Genomic DNA, 12,828 nt, shown 5'->3' with positions numbered 1-12,828 from the left:
ATATGTATATTATGAACCCGCGCGTGTTACGACCGCAATTCGTTTTTTTCCCTCCGATATTTCAGCATTATAATTTTAGGGAAAATTCGACCTTGTGATATTTAATACCGCTCTTATGTAGGATAACTTTGCTTTCTATTTTATACATTGCGCCTCGCTGAAAAGAAAAATACATCGTTTCATGGGTGGAACTGATTTTTATTGTTAAGCACAATAATATTCATCTGCTTTTACCGCATCTTCTGCATGTAGACTCGATCGTGAAATCGGCGGAGGTGCACAGAGCAATTCTTACCCTCGAAAGCTCGATTCCAAAAGAACCAAAATGATTTTGTCATAGCCACATTTATTTTTCATTTGTTAACCCGTGTTTCACGAGTGTAAGAAAAATAATTCAGTACTTTGTATTCTATTTATGTTTTAAAAAAGCGCGTTCCGCAAGTAGATCTTGATTTTGATTTTGGCAAATCAAATAAATATGACAACCGCCGCCTAACAGCGTAACAGGTTCTTTACTTAACGTGTATACAAAGTACAATTGGCTTTTACCGATGATTAATTCGAACCTATTAGCAATATATTTCTTGAACCGATCTCATGTAGCAAGTACGGCGAAAGCATAACGTACATCATATAACACCGTAAAGATACAGCTTATCCTGTGTTACTCTAATAATATATGCAATATTTATGAGTTAATAAACCTGCTGGAATATATGTACAATAAATAAATAAAAGGAAAGTAACGTAATAACATGTTGAATATTTTCAGATGTTCTCAAGGACAAGTTGATCTTCAAAGTATAACTCGATATTTTTTATCGTGATACTTTTGAACATTCTGCTATATATTCGCTGCTTATAAAAATGGCATTGCGAACTTCTATAAAAAAAAAGATCATGCATGATAGTTTGATATTATTTAATAGTCAGTCTAAAATTTGAACAATGTAGCAACATTTACGATAATCAAATACTGCATGAAAAAATGTTTAAAGATTGCACTGTATGTATAAATAATATATCATATGTATAATCTATATTATATATATATATATATATTTATATATATATAAGTACTCTATAATATGGAGTGTTGAATATTACATAAAAGAATTTAATACGGATAGAAGGTGATATTTCTTCTCTGGAGAAATGAATATTTTTCTAAGTATACATCGCCTCGAGATAAAATGTCTTCCCCCCCCTCTTTTTTATGTTATAATCTGTGCACAATATAAAAATTGTGAAGGTAGCAATGAACGAGTCAGATATTGTTATTCAATAGCATGTTAGTTTTATATCTGATCGAAATAAAGTTATCAATAGAGTATGTGTACGATGATTATCGCACGTCGAAAGAGAGATTGAGCTCCTTTTTTTCCTTTTCTGTTCAATTATTTTGAGAATTCTTAATGTAACAAAAGATATCAGTCGCAGTTGTATAGCAAATACAAAATCAAGTTAATCAGTATACAATACGTAAGAGACGACAGTGGTTACCAATTAATATAAAATAACAATTACAGGGGCAATCAATCTCATTCGGGTTTACATTCATTATTGGCGACTACTTAACAGATACCATGTATGTCCGGTTTTTCATAATTTGAAACAGTTTCTAAAACGTAGGGGGTGCGGATAGACTTTGTAGACACCCTGTATAGACTCAAGTAAGGTACATGAACCCAGGGCATGTATTTGAAATATTTTTATTTGAAAAACAATATTGGCAACACAATTATATTTTGTATTTTGTATTTTGTGTTTGTTCGGAGTACATGAAAATATTTTGTATTTTGTATTTCAGATATTTCATTAATAACAAAAGATGAAAGAATTTTATATTTCAAATAATAACACTGACAATCAACTTTATTATTTGAATTATAAAATTATTCAAAATATAAAAAGCTTTCAAGCTTTTGATTTCAAATACAAAATATGTAATATTTTTATGATCCGCTAAAATAAAAAATACAAAATACGCTTGTATTGTAAATAGTGCATTGTGTTTTAAATAAAAATATTTCAAATACATGCCAAGTCCTGCATGAACCTATTCTACGCAAAAAATGTAATTCATTTAGTGTTGCTTGAACACTATACGTTAAACAATTTTACGCTAAAATTTACTAAGTTAAAATCGCCAGTATTGAATTTAACCGCGTATTTTGCAGCATATTTACCTAATAATATAAAACAAGAACACAACAAACTTCTTGGCATACAAAATACATTTTAACATGTAAAGTTGTATGTCATTCTTTTCTTCTTTTTTTCCCTTAGTTTATCTCCCTACCCTTCGGCTGTGTCTTCTCAAAATTTTTTTCGGATTATCCTTTTACTTATGTAACGACAAACAATATATCAAGAAATATTGATATTTATCTTCATTTGCTTATCCGAAACATGCGTTGTTTTTTTAAAATAAATTTTTCAATGTGTACATAATGAGTAATGAAGTCTCTTTTACACATGGCGGTGATTTTAAATGTATGTATTTTGCATAGTGAGCAAGGGAGGAAGAGGAAGGAAAAAGGATGTTTAGGAGGATAGCAAAACAAGTTTACCCGCTCTTAAAGAGGAGAATGGCTACCTGACCAAGGTAGAAATAGATAAAATGTCTTGTTTCGTGCGTCACATAGCTACCAAAATTACGTCCTACAATGCAATGCCACGTTGGGTTGTACTTTTTATCGAACTCTTTCTTGATAAATGCTGCAATGTCCTGAAAGCCAAAACCAATGGATATTAATGGTAAAATCAATAGTGTTATTGATTTAACAATCTCATCCTGTGTAACTTGAGAATTTATATAACAGAAATTTTTCAGAGAACAAATATCGACCTTTAACATAATTTCAGTAACTGCATTTACATATTACAACTTTAAATTATATATATATATATATATATATATATATATATATATATATCAATCTTCTAGATTTATTATATTAATAAGAAATGAATAAATCATGTCCTAAGTCATGTACTTCAAATATCATATAATACCTATTGAATTCTTTAGCTTCTTTGAAATTACAAGATCTTTATGTATAATTGTACTTCTTTATTCATAAAACTTTATTTATTCTTATTCCTAAAAGTTGTTAACTTGCTTAATGCAAAGACATTAATGAATTATTCAATTTTGTATAATAAATTAATTAAATTCGTGCTTATAAAATGTATTAAGATCCTTACTGAATATAAGATAAAAGAACTAAAAATCTATTAGCAAATATATCTACTTCAATCGCATGTATAAATTTTCCATTCTTTGTACAATACACTTGTGTGTGATGTTTACAGTGTGTTATCTATATCTGTATACATAAAAGTGTAATGAGTATATACCTTTTCAATGTTATATTTTTCAAGAGCTTGAGTGGCACAGTCAACAGCATCTTGTTGCATTTCCTCCGACATATCAGCATTTTTGATTACTGCTTTTCGGTCCGACATTTTGTCTGTCCTAGAACATAAAGATATAGCATTGTCATACTGTGACGCTATCATCATACAACGAAACACCTTTTTCTAATGTAAACACTGAGAGAGACACCTCAGTGTGTTTTGGCAAAAGTGCAAATATACCAAAAGATATATCCACAGACATAAGTATGTATATGAATTCGGGACGAAAAACTTTGTGAGCAGCGTGAATCCGAAAGAAATATAAATTCAAATGAGTCCGCAATTGCAACAGTGACGGTTCACCACTGCTTCAGATTCACATCACTTTCAAAATAAACGACTTATTTATAAGCGACATTATCGGCATTTTGTGCTCAAAGTAAAATGCCACAAGGGTGAATCGCGCGAATCGGAGACTGCTGTTCGACAACTCCACCGGACGTATCGTTATATATATATATTGGGAGGCTCAACCTGGGCCGCGGGAAGCGCACGACTTTGACAGTAGCGTACACGTCTACCGCCGGCATGATAATACGAAGACGAGTATTAGGCGAGTGTTCGGAGTAACGCTCGCCTCAGGTAGAACAAAGACGAGAAGATAGAGGAAGAAGAGAAAAATAGATAGCGCAGGCGGAGAAAGAGAGAGAGAGAGAGAGAGAGAGAGAGAATTCTCGCTCACGCGAATATGGGTGCAATGCACAAATAGAGAATAGAGAAAGAAGGAGAGAGAGGGAGGAGAGAGACAAAGTTACATAGGCACCGATAGAGCGAGCATTTAGAGGGTGAGAGAAAGATAGAAGAGAGAGAGACTAAAGGAGGAGGGAGCGCGAAAGGCGCGGGAGGACAGTGTTTTGTCGATACCGACGACAATAAAGAAATGGCAATTCGGCCGGCACGCGAGGTGCAAAGCCCGTGAAAGTGGGTCGCGACGATGCTCGTCCTGGCGCCGACGTCGTCATCGTCGAGCAGCATCCCGCCACCCGGCGACAAATCTTCGCATATGACATAAGAAAACGCGCGCAACCGGACGGATCTGGCCACGATCCGGTCTCGACAAGTTTCGTGGCTTTAGATTCGTGGGGGAGGAGCAAGTGGACGAGCATGCATTTTTGATAAATTGTCAATGTTTTCTCTATCCTTACTCCCCTTCTCTCACACGAACAACATTTCGTTCATTTTCTCTCTACCTTTTCTCGTTGACACCGTCTCCAGTGGATGATCACACACGATATAACAGGCTCGCCCTCCTCTCCGATCCGGTGTGAGCGAGTGTGGCCGTACGCGAATCCGGCGAATGCCGTTTATTTTAAGTGATAATCGCGCGCGTACGATATTTCTCGATACGACGGTATACGCGTGTGACAAGAGATTTGACCCGAACGATCCTGCGACGGGCGAATTGGCGATCGGCCGTTTCCTCTCCTGCTGCTTCCTCGGTAACACTCGGTAAAATTTTGGGCTCGCTGGCTCACAGGGACCAAAAGAGAGAGGAACGATAACTTTGCGACTCGAGCTCCTGACTGAGAGTACGGCAGTCGCTACCGCGCTATACAGGCTTACGATTGGTTGGTTTGCAGGGTCTTCTATCAGGAGCTTCTATCGGACCAGCATGCACCGCACGAGGCGACGCGCGAAAAACAAACGCACGCCGAAGAGTCTAATGTCTATTTTCGTTTCCTGGCGACCGAAATGATTGCGTACGTCGCATACGACATTCGATGTACGGATGATATGATATTCAATAAGAAAATTTTGTTCTAGTTTGATTATTACACTAGTTGCAAAGTTGCCTTTTCTGCTGAATGCAGTCAGATTATTAAAGACGACCGGATCAGATAATGGACGGTATTCATAGTTCGTTTTTATTTTTTAAGATTGTCTTAAGTAATGTCTTAAGACGCTAATATGGTTCTCTGATTGGTTCGTGACTTCTTAAGATTGTACTTTTAAGACAGTTTTGAATATAAGATTTGACTATAAATACCGGCCAATAAGTATAAATTTTTAAAACTATTGTTAAGTGGGCTTGATAGACCGGAGGATAAATGAAAAATGGTGACATTAACCAATCCTTTTGGCTGATCTAACAAAATAAGTTATCCAGAAGACGGCTCGCACCCTAGAGAAAACGCATGTCAGTAATGGAATTCTCTAAACATCTTATCAATGATTGTCGCTATCGTTAATTAGCGATAGCTATAATGGCAGATCAATCCTGAAGAAAGCGCGGCACTCATTGACTATCGCTAGTTAACGATTGCGACAATTATCGATGAAACGTTTAAAGAATCCTGCAACTGAAAATACCGATCATGAGATACTATTAAAGACAACTCACACAGCGTGACAGTTCGACGACTAATACTCGACTTTTTCAGTCAACTTGTAAAGTCGACATTTAGTCGACTATTTTAGGTTCGTCTTTTATCAATTTTGAATGTCAACTGTAAGTCGACGAGGTCGACTATTTTCGAAAATCTAAAAGCCATCTTGTTTGTCCGACTTTTAGTTAAATATTGTTAACTTTCTATTAATAATAATATCCAGATATGTTTACATATATTAATAATAATATCCAGATATGTTTACATATATTACAAGGGATATAAAATATGAAAAAATGACTAAAAGATGGCTTTTTTCAGGTTATTTACAAAGCGAAAAGATATCATGTCTATTAAAGACGATTTTATTGAAAAATAATATAACCATAATAAAAATATTTTTTCACCATTTTTAATTTTGGTTGTTTTATTCTTTGTTAAAAAGATGTTCGTATTGAAAAAATGTTTACCTTGCGAGCTAACCGTAAATAGTTATTGTAATATTTTGCTAAATATTAAATAAATCATGATCTCTCTCTCTCTCTCTCTCTCTCTCTCTCTCTCTCTCTCTCTCTCTCTCTCTCTTCCTCTCTCTGTGTATGGAGAAGTTGACGAAGTATCGAGCAACTGGAGCATGAAGGAAATAAAAGATGTGACATCATTAAAAAGGTTCATTTCCAACAGTTAAACATTTAACTATTGCTAAAATGAATTACAACTGGTTTGATACGACTCTGAATACGGGCCGATATATGTCATCATTTAAATTGCGCGCCGAATTGATTTTTTGGACTTATAAACGCAATTAAACTACTATGGTAATATGACAAATTAAATTGACAAACAATTTGATAATTTTGATGCTCAGGCATCCTATTAGAAAGATGTTAATGTATTGAAAAACTATAAATAAATTTATTGCGATAAATAAATTACCTCGGTCGGGAGTAGAACTTGGATTTCTTATTCCGTACGAGCGTCCTAAGTCCTTAGACTACCGAGACTTTTAGTTTAAATATAGGTAATTTTAATGAACTCTCGAGATTTAACGAAAAACGAAGAACTTTCAGTTTCTTTAATATTGTTACGACATGACAAAGCAAATACTAAAAAAATTTAATGAAGTTATATTAATACTCGAAGGAAATAATATATCAAGTTGGAATGAGATACCAGGAATAAGTTGCATTATAAAATATCCAGTTGTTTTTCTCTTTTCTTTTTATTATACAATATTTAATTTTTTAAAAAGCATGAAATTTATGTTTTATGTAATTGAGAGAAACTCTTTGTAAAGCTGGTTTCTTGTTAAATAAAAATTTTACATTTTCAGAATATAGAATCGCGAATATTCTTTCTTTTGGCTTCTTTTGCTAAAAGTAGAAATGATTTCTAATGTGATAACGATGGAGTTTATATATCCGGCCGATCAGTGTCAATCTAAAGGAATTAAAAGGAAGTTTAAAAATATGAAAGCTTAAAAATGATTGGCTCGACCTACTTTTCAAAACGATGGGAAGATTTCGACTCTTTCATTTATCCGATGGAATGTAAGTTTAATATCATATAAAAAATATACACGGTGTCTGAAATAACGATCGTTAATCACGTAGTATTCTTAATAAAAAAATTGATTGTGAATCAAAAAGTCCTCTACTATGTTGTAATTTAAACAATATCTTTTTTTAATTATCCAATAAGCAAAATGTCTAAAATTGACGTATAAGCAAGATATCTTTAAGAATTCTTTAAGAAACTTCTTAAAAAAATATTTCATAAAGAACACTGAAAGATGTCTTAAAATTGTCTTGTACATCGATTTTATCCGTTTATTCGGCAATCTTTAGAAATTAATATCTCGTATTGCAAAAATTGCAAAATGGTAGAGGACTTTTCGACTTAGTTTTTTATTAGAAATAGCACTGTGTGATTAGTAGACGTTATTTCAAATATACCTTGGATATATATAGGATGAATCAAAGTAATTGAATTACCCTTTTTTACCCTTTGAGGAAATTATTGATTAATGCGTGGATAACATGATCATATATACGAACTGCATTTGGTTTGAGCGCGGAAACAAACATATTATACTTGACGTTGCGTTATGAAAATTGTTACAATATATTAAAAATGCATTTTTTTCAATGCGCCCAGCAATTTACATTAGACCAAGAGGTCACTGTAGTGACTTTGTTACTCAGAGTATAAGTATGAGAAGTGAGTAATCTTTTATTTCATGTAAAACATAAAAATAGTATATTCATATTTAAGCCCGGTCATGATTGAAGGAGAGGTGGACTTTTCCAAAAATGCACATTTTGAGCATTTTTATTGAAAGCATCAAGGTTAAATGCTGCAATCGATAGTTAATACCTTTATTCCAAAATAGGGAAATCTCCCATACTCTCAGAAGAGTGCAAAGCATCGCCATACTGGATCAAACTGGTAAATTTTTCTGAAAAAAAAATCAATAACGACAATGTTGAATTTTTGTCTACTACTTAATTTTGATATCAATTGTTGAGAAATATGATTATCATACTTTTTAAATGGTTATGAGGGCAGCCATATCTATTCAAACACGTACAATTTTATGTAGAGTAAGAAAATGGGTATTCTATAGTACATTGTTTCTGATTAATTGAAATTCTTATTCTCTATTCCTGTTCCTATTCTCTGTTCCTATTCTTCAGACCTCTGGTCAATCAGTCGGAAAACGTTGTCGTATGTTGTGTACATGTGCATAATAATCTTCATTTTTCGTTGGCTATCGTGTTGGCTGTCGATGCGGCTGCCGGGCGTCATTTGGATTGGTCAGGTCCCATCTTTTACGACTAACGATATTCGACAAGCGTCAGCAAACTTGATTGTAGATGAGGCCTCATTGTGCACAGCCCTATACCATATCAAAGGCGCTGTAAGTGTCATGGCGGCCGACTTCCGCGCAGACGCGCGCAGCCAACAATTCAAATTGAGATCACAATTTGAAATATAGACTATTAGATGATCGGTGCTTTTTACGCGAATTTTAGACAGCTGCAATAATGTACTCGATATTTCAACTATAGAAATTTAAAGAAAAACAAGAATTTATTCGCGGAAAATGCAAAAAGGAGCGAAATAGTTTTGATCAAATTTCAAATTGGCGCGTACGTGTAGGAATGAAGTGCGACGTCTCATAATGACGCGCCATATCTAAAGCTAGTAATCATAAGTCGGTGTTCATAGTTCGTCATAGTTCGTTTTTTATTTCAAGATCGTTTTAAGTAATGTCTTAAGATGCTAATACGGCCTTCCGATTGGTTCGTGACATCTTAAGACTATACTTAAGATGATTTTACATATAAGAATCGACTGTGAATACTGCCTATATTCAATTCTTATATTTTTAAGATCATCTTAAGTACAGTCTTAAGATGTCATGAACCAATCAGAAATATAAGTATCCTGTTCGTTTTAGAGGTTTTAACTATCATAGACTACGTTTACACGACTCGATTTATATCAAAATTATATAACACTGATATAAATCGAGTCGTGTAAACATAATAACAGTTTCTAAACTTAAATCTAAATAGGTTCATGTTTAGAGAGAGAAAGAAAAAAAAAAGTAAACAATAAATAAAAAATGCCAGCAATAAAATATATAGCCCTTGTTTTTGTCTCTTGTTTATTTCCTGCAAATTCCTGTAATTAAAAACAATGAGAATTTTTATGAATTGTCTATGAAAAAAAAATAGACTAAAGAAAGTTACATTTCAGAAATTTTTTGATTTTCTTATTTTGCAGGAAAAAGAGTCCACGCGGAATGATAATATATTTAAATAAATTTAAATCGTATTTGATAAACATAAATCATACTTGTAAGCATTATCTCGTAGTTGAACTTATATGTATAGTATATATTACAATAGAGAAAAGGTTATCACGTCATTAGTATTGAGAATTAATGTCTGGAAGTTTACTAACTCCAAATATTTGTAACTTACATATTGTTTATTTCAAGAGTGATAAAATTTGAAAAATGTGTTTTTTTAGTTATACCAAGAATGAGAGTTAAGTAAATACTTTTCTATTAATCGTAAAAAATGAATTTATCTCCATATTTTTTTTGCTGATGTTATTTGATTATTATTATTTTGTTAAACAATAAAAAATAATTTTTCCTTTTTTGGGGAATTTTATTTTTTGAGTTACGTCACTTTTGAAAGGAGCAATATATAAGTAAAAACACGTGGATGAATTGTTCCACATCTTTTATCTTTTGTTATTGTTCATTTATTTTGAATTTGTTATTTTGTTTTAGCTATATATTCATTTTTATAAGCTTGTTGAATTTGGACAAATTGTTAATTTTCGCTTCAAGAATGCTCCAAATTTCAACTACAAATTAATATATACATATATATGTTTTTCCCGCAAATAAAAGGCAACTTTCTCAGAGTCATATGTATATGCCTTTCGCAATTAAAGAGTTAATATACAAGGTCGATATACATTCGAACGTTTCAAGTCAGTCAATGTCTTTACAATAAATACTTTGTCAAGATAGGTATTATTCATTATGATACTGAGACATTTGACCGTGTGCACGCTTGGCACGGGAAGGAGCATGATATTGCACGCATTGAATTTATAACGAAATATACAATATTATATATATATAATAATAATAAATTAAAGAATGTGTTTTCGCGTCGGCTACATATTTTCAGTCACCGCTTGGTCCGTTACATTAATTACTTACATACAAATTCGTCGTGTGTAAAATTACAATATACATATATCATATAAAGATTCCTGTGATACGCGCACTGCGGCTGCAGTCAATAAAAACATTGACGAAGAAAGCTCAGGGCAGTTTGAATTTCGTATCTTCCAATGCTAATTACGCAAGGTAAAGGTAAAGAAATTTGATCGGCTTTGTATTGGCTTGCCTCGTCAATGCCTCATGAGAAGTATCAATCTTAAGTTGGCAAAGTGACACGCAACAAAACGGCAGGGACCGTATTCTTGTAAAATATCGCATATCAAAATGGATGAAAATACTATAATATACGCTACGTATATTATAAATTTCTAGCATTTTCGTATACGATATTATTCAGAAATAAGGTCTTAAACGTTGTTTACTGTTATACCGGTGGAGGTCCATTCGGATAAAAAGCTATTGGCGTGAAGCTCCTCGCGAGATTGTTAGAAAGCATACAACTGTAGTCTTCTTCTGCAGATGGTACCAGAGATGCGACGCCAAGCAGTAACAGCATCAATGCTTGGATTGGAAGAGAAACTCGTAGAACTCGTCCTAAGAAGCGATAACCACGTGCCAATACCGTTTGGTCTCTTTCGTCACCACTGCAACAAATTTCCAGGAATGGAATATTAAATAAGATTATCTCATTGAGATGATGAGAACTAATTTTTCTTACAAATGACAGAGCTTTATTTACCTATCTCAATCATTAAATAAATATGTAATTATCATGATCATCCTTATGATAAATAAAGTTCTATCGTAAAATTAATCGACAAATATTGTCACGAAAAAAGAAACAACATACTCTGTGCCGGTGGCGTGAGGCTGAGCAGTCCCAGAGGCAGCTTCGTCGAGCAGCTACAGTTCAACAAAACAGAAAACACAAACAATAAGATACTGTGCAAGTGATTACTACGAATAACTTATATGCATGTAAGTGCCATCGTGATGACTTCTCATCATCGAATGACGCTTCTCGTTCTGAAAAATTTGTGTGATTTTACTAATTTGTGCAATAATCTACGATAAATTATACACAGATGTAGAAATAAAAATATTGTATTAATATTGCTTTTTATTCAGTAACATCACCGAGGAGATATTATTAAAGACTAACATATTAATATGAATTAATGTGACCAGTATGACCACTCCAGGGAATGAAAATTGAAGAATGCGGACATTATTGTCAACTGTTTTTGCAGTTCCGAAAATAAATAATGAGGATTTTGTCTTCAATTATTGTTTTACCATAAAAATATATTTTTAGATTTGTATATTTCTGATAAATAAAGTCACTATTTCTGAAATAGTGATTAGGAAAAGTAAAATCTTCATTAATTTATTGTTGGGATCACTAAATAATGTTTGTATTCTTCAATTATCACCGAGCTTTCAGGGCTCTTTTGGTGATTGACGAAAATTTGCCTAAGGTTATTGGTCTTTAATAGTATCTTGTCGCAGTGGTAACATACATTAAAAGTGACAATCGTGAAATCTATCAAATACCTCACTTCTACCAAGTTAGCATTAATAATAAACACATTTTCATCAAATTATTTGAAGGTGAAGAGTTTAATAGAAAATGTTACATGGCTTTTAAGAGGGAAAGCGATTGATAGTGATTGAAAAAAATCATACTTAGAAATAAATCATTACAAATATTAGGTGTTGGAATTAATTCGTAGCGTTTTACAAGTGATGGGAAGTACTTTCATTAATGTATTTTTTAATGCTCATGTGAAATAAATAACATTCTTTCATTAAAAAACGCTACGAATTAATTCCAACACCTAATAGATGTAACGAAGTAACAGCGAAAAATCAAAATTTAAGAAAATGAAGCCGTTTAGTTTGTTTTACATTACAAATGAAAATCTCATTGATCTAAACCTTTGACCACTTGATGATCAACTGATTTGACTCATATTTTACGGTAAAGTTAAGAATCGATCTGATATCTATTGCCAAAAACAGAAAAGGTCAAGCCATTTTTGAAAAATTTTACAGACAAACAATCAGAACGAACCAATACTATAAAATTATAAAGTAATTTACTACACTGCATTTTAATTAATAAATTGGTAATAAAAATTAATTAATAAACATGGAATATGTATGTGTTTTTTTAATATTTTAAAGCTAATTAATTTTTATATGATAGTATTTATTATAATGATAATATTAACCAAAAATTTACTTTGAATCATACATATTTCTCGTATAAAAAAGGCTAATGTATTTTTATCATAAATTATATTACAAAAATTTATGATCGTATGATTTCACGCATTTATGAGCATGCGCCGCCATGTCAAT

The 12,828-nt window shown here is 32.6% G+C and overlaps 2 protein-coding genes across 12 annotated transcripts in view; both read right to left on the bottom strand.

Moving 5' to 3' along the window:
- Positions 1-177: 177 nt before the first annotated feature.
- LOC105144127 (dynein light chain 2, cytoplasmic) lies at positions 178-4,984 on the bottom strand. The gene is made up of 3 exons (XM_011052827.2): positions 4,614-4,984; positions 3,364-3,481; positions 178-2,731 (listed from the first exon to the last, which is right to left on the bottom strand). The coding sequence occupies exons 2-3, from the start codon at positions 3,469-3,471 to the stop codon at positions 2,570-2,572; spliced, it is 270 nt and encodes an 89-aa protein (XP_011051129.1). The 5' UTR covers positions 3,472-3,481; positions 4,614-4,984; the 3' UTR covers positions 178-2,569.
- A 3,990-nt stretch (positions 4,985-8,974) lies between these two features.
- Msp300 (Muscle-specific protein 300 kDa) overlaps positions 8,975-12,828 on the bottom strand; it is a 93,795-nt gene continuing 89,941 nt past the window's right edge. For 10 of the 11 annotated variants that reach the window (XM_087412941.1, XM_087412898.1, XM_087412910.1 and 7 more), the window contains 2 exons: positions 11,315-11,367; positions 8,975-11,108 (listed from right to left, as the gene is read on the bottom strand). In XM_087412941.1, the coding sequence (XP_087269067.1) occupies positions 10,889-11,108; positions 11,315-11,367 (273 nt within the window). In that variant the 3' untranslated portion in view covers positions 8,975-10,888. The remainder of the gene's footprint in view (positions 11,109-11,314; positions 11,368-12,828) is intronic. The other variant, XM_087412927.1, reaches the window with a different exon arrangement.

This window comes from Acromyrmex echinatior, chromosome 1 (assembly GCF_024713525.1).
Source record: "Acromyrmex echinatior isolate Ae372 chromosome 1, ASM2471352v2, whole genome shotgun sequence".
In the NCBI taxonomy this organism is placed as follows: Eukaryota; Metazoa; Arthropoda; class Insecta; order Hymenoptera; family Formicidae; genus Acromyrmex; species Acromyrmex echinatior.
The sequence above is the reverse complement of the archived record's forward strand: the minus strand, read 5'-3'. Positions and strand labels throughout refer to the sequence as shown.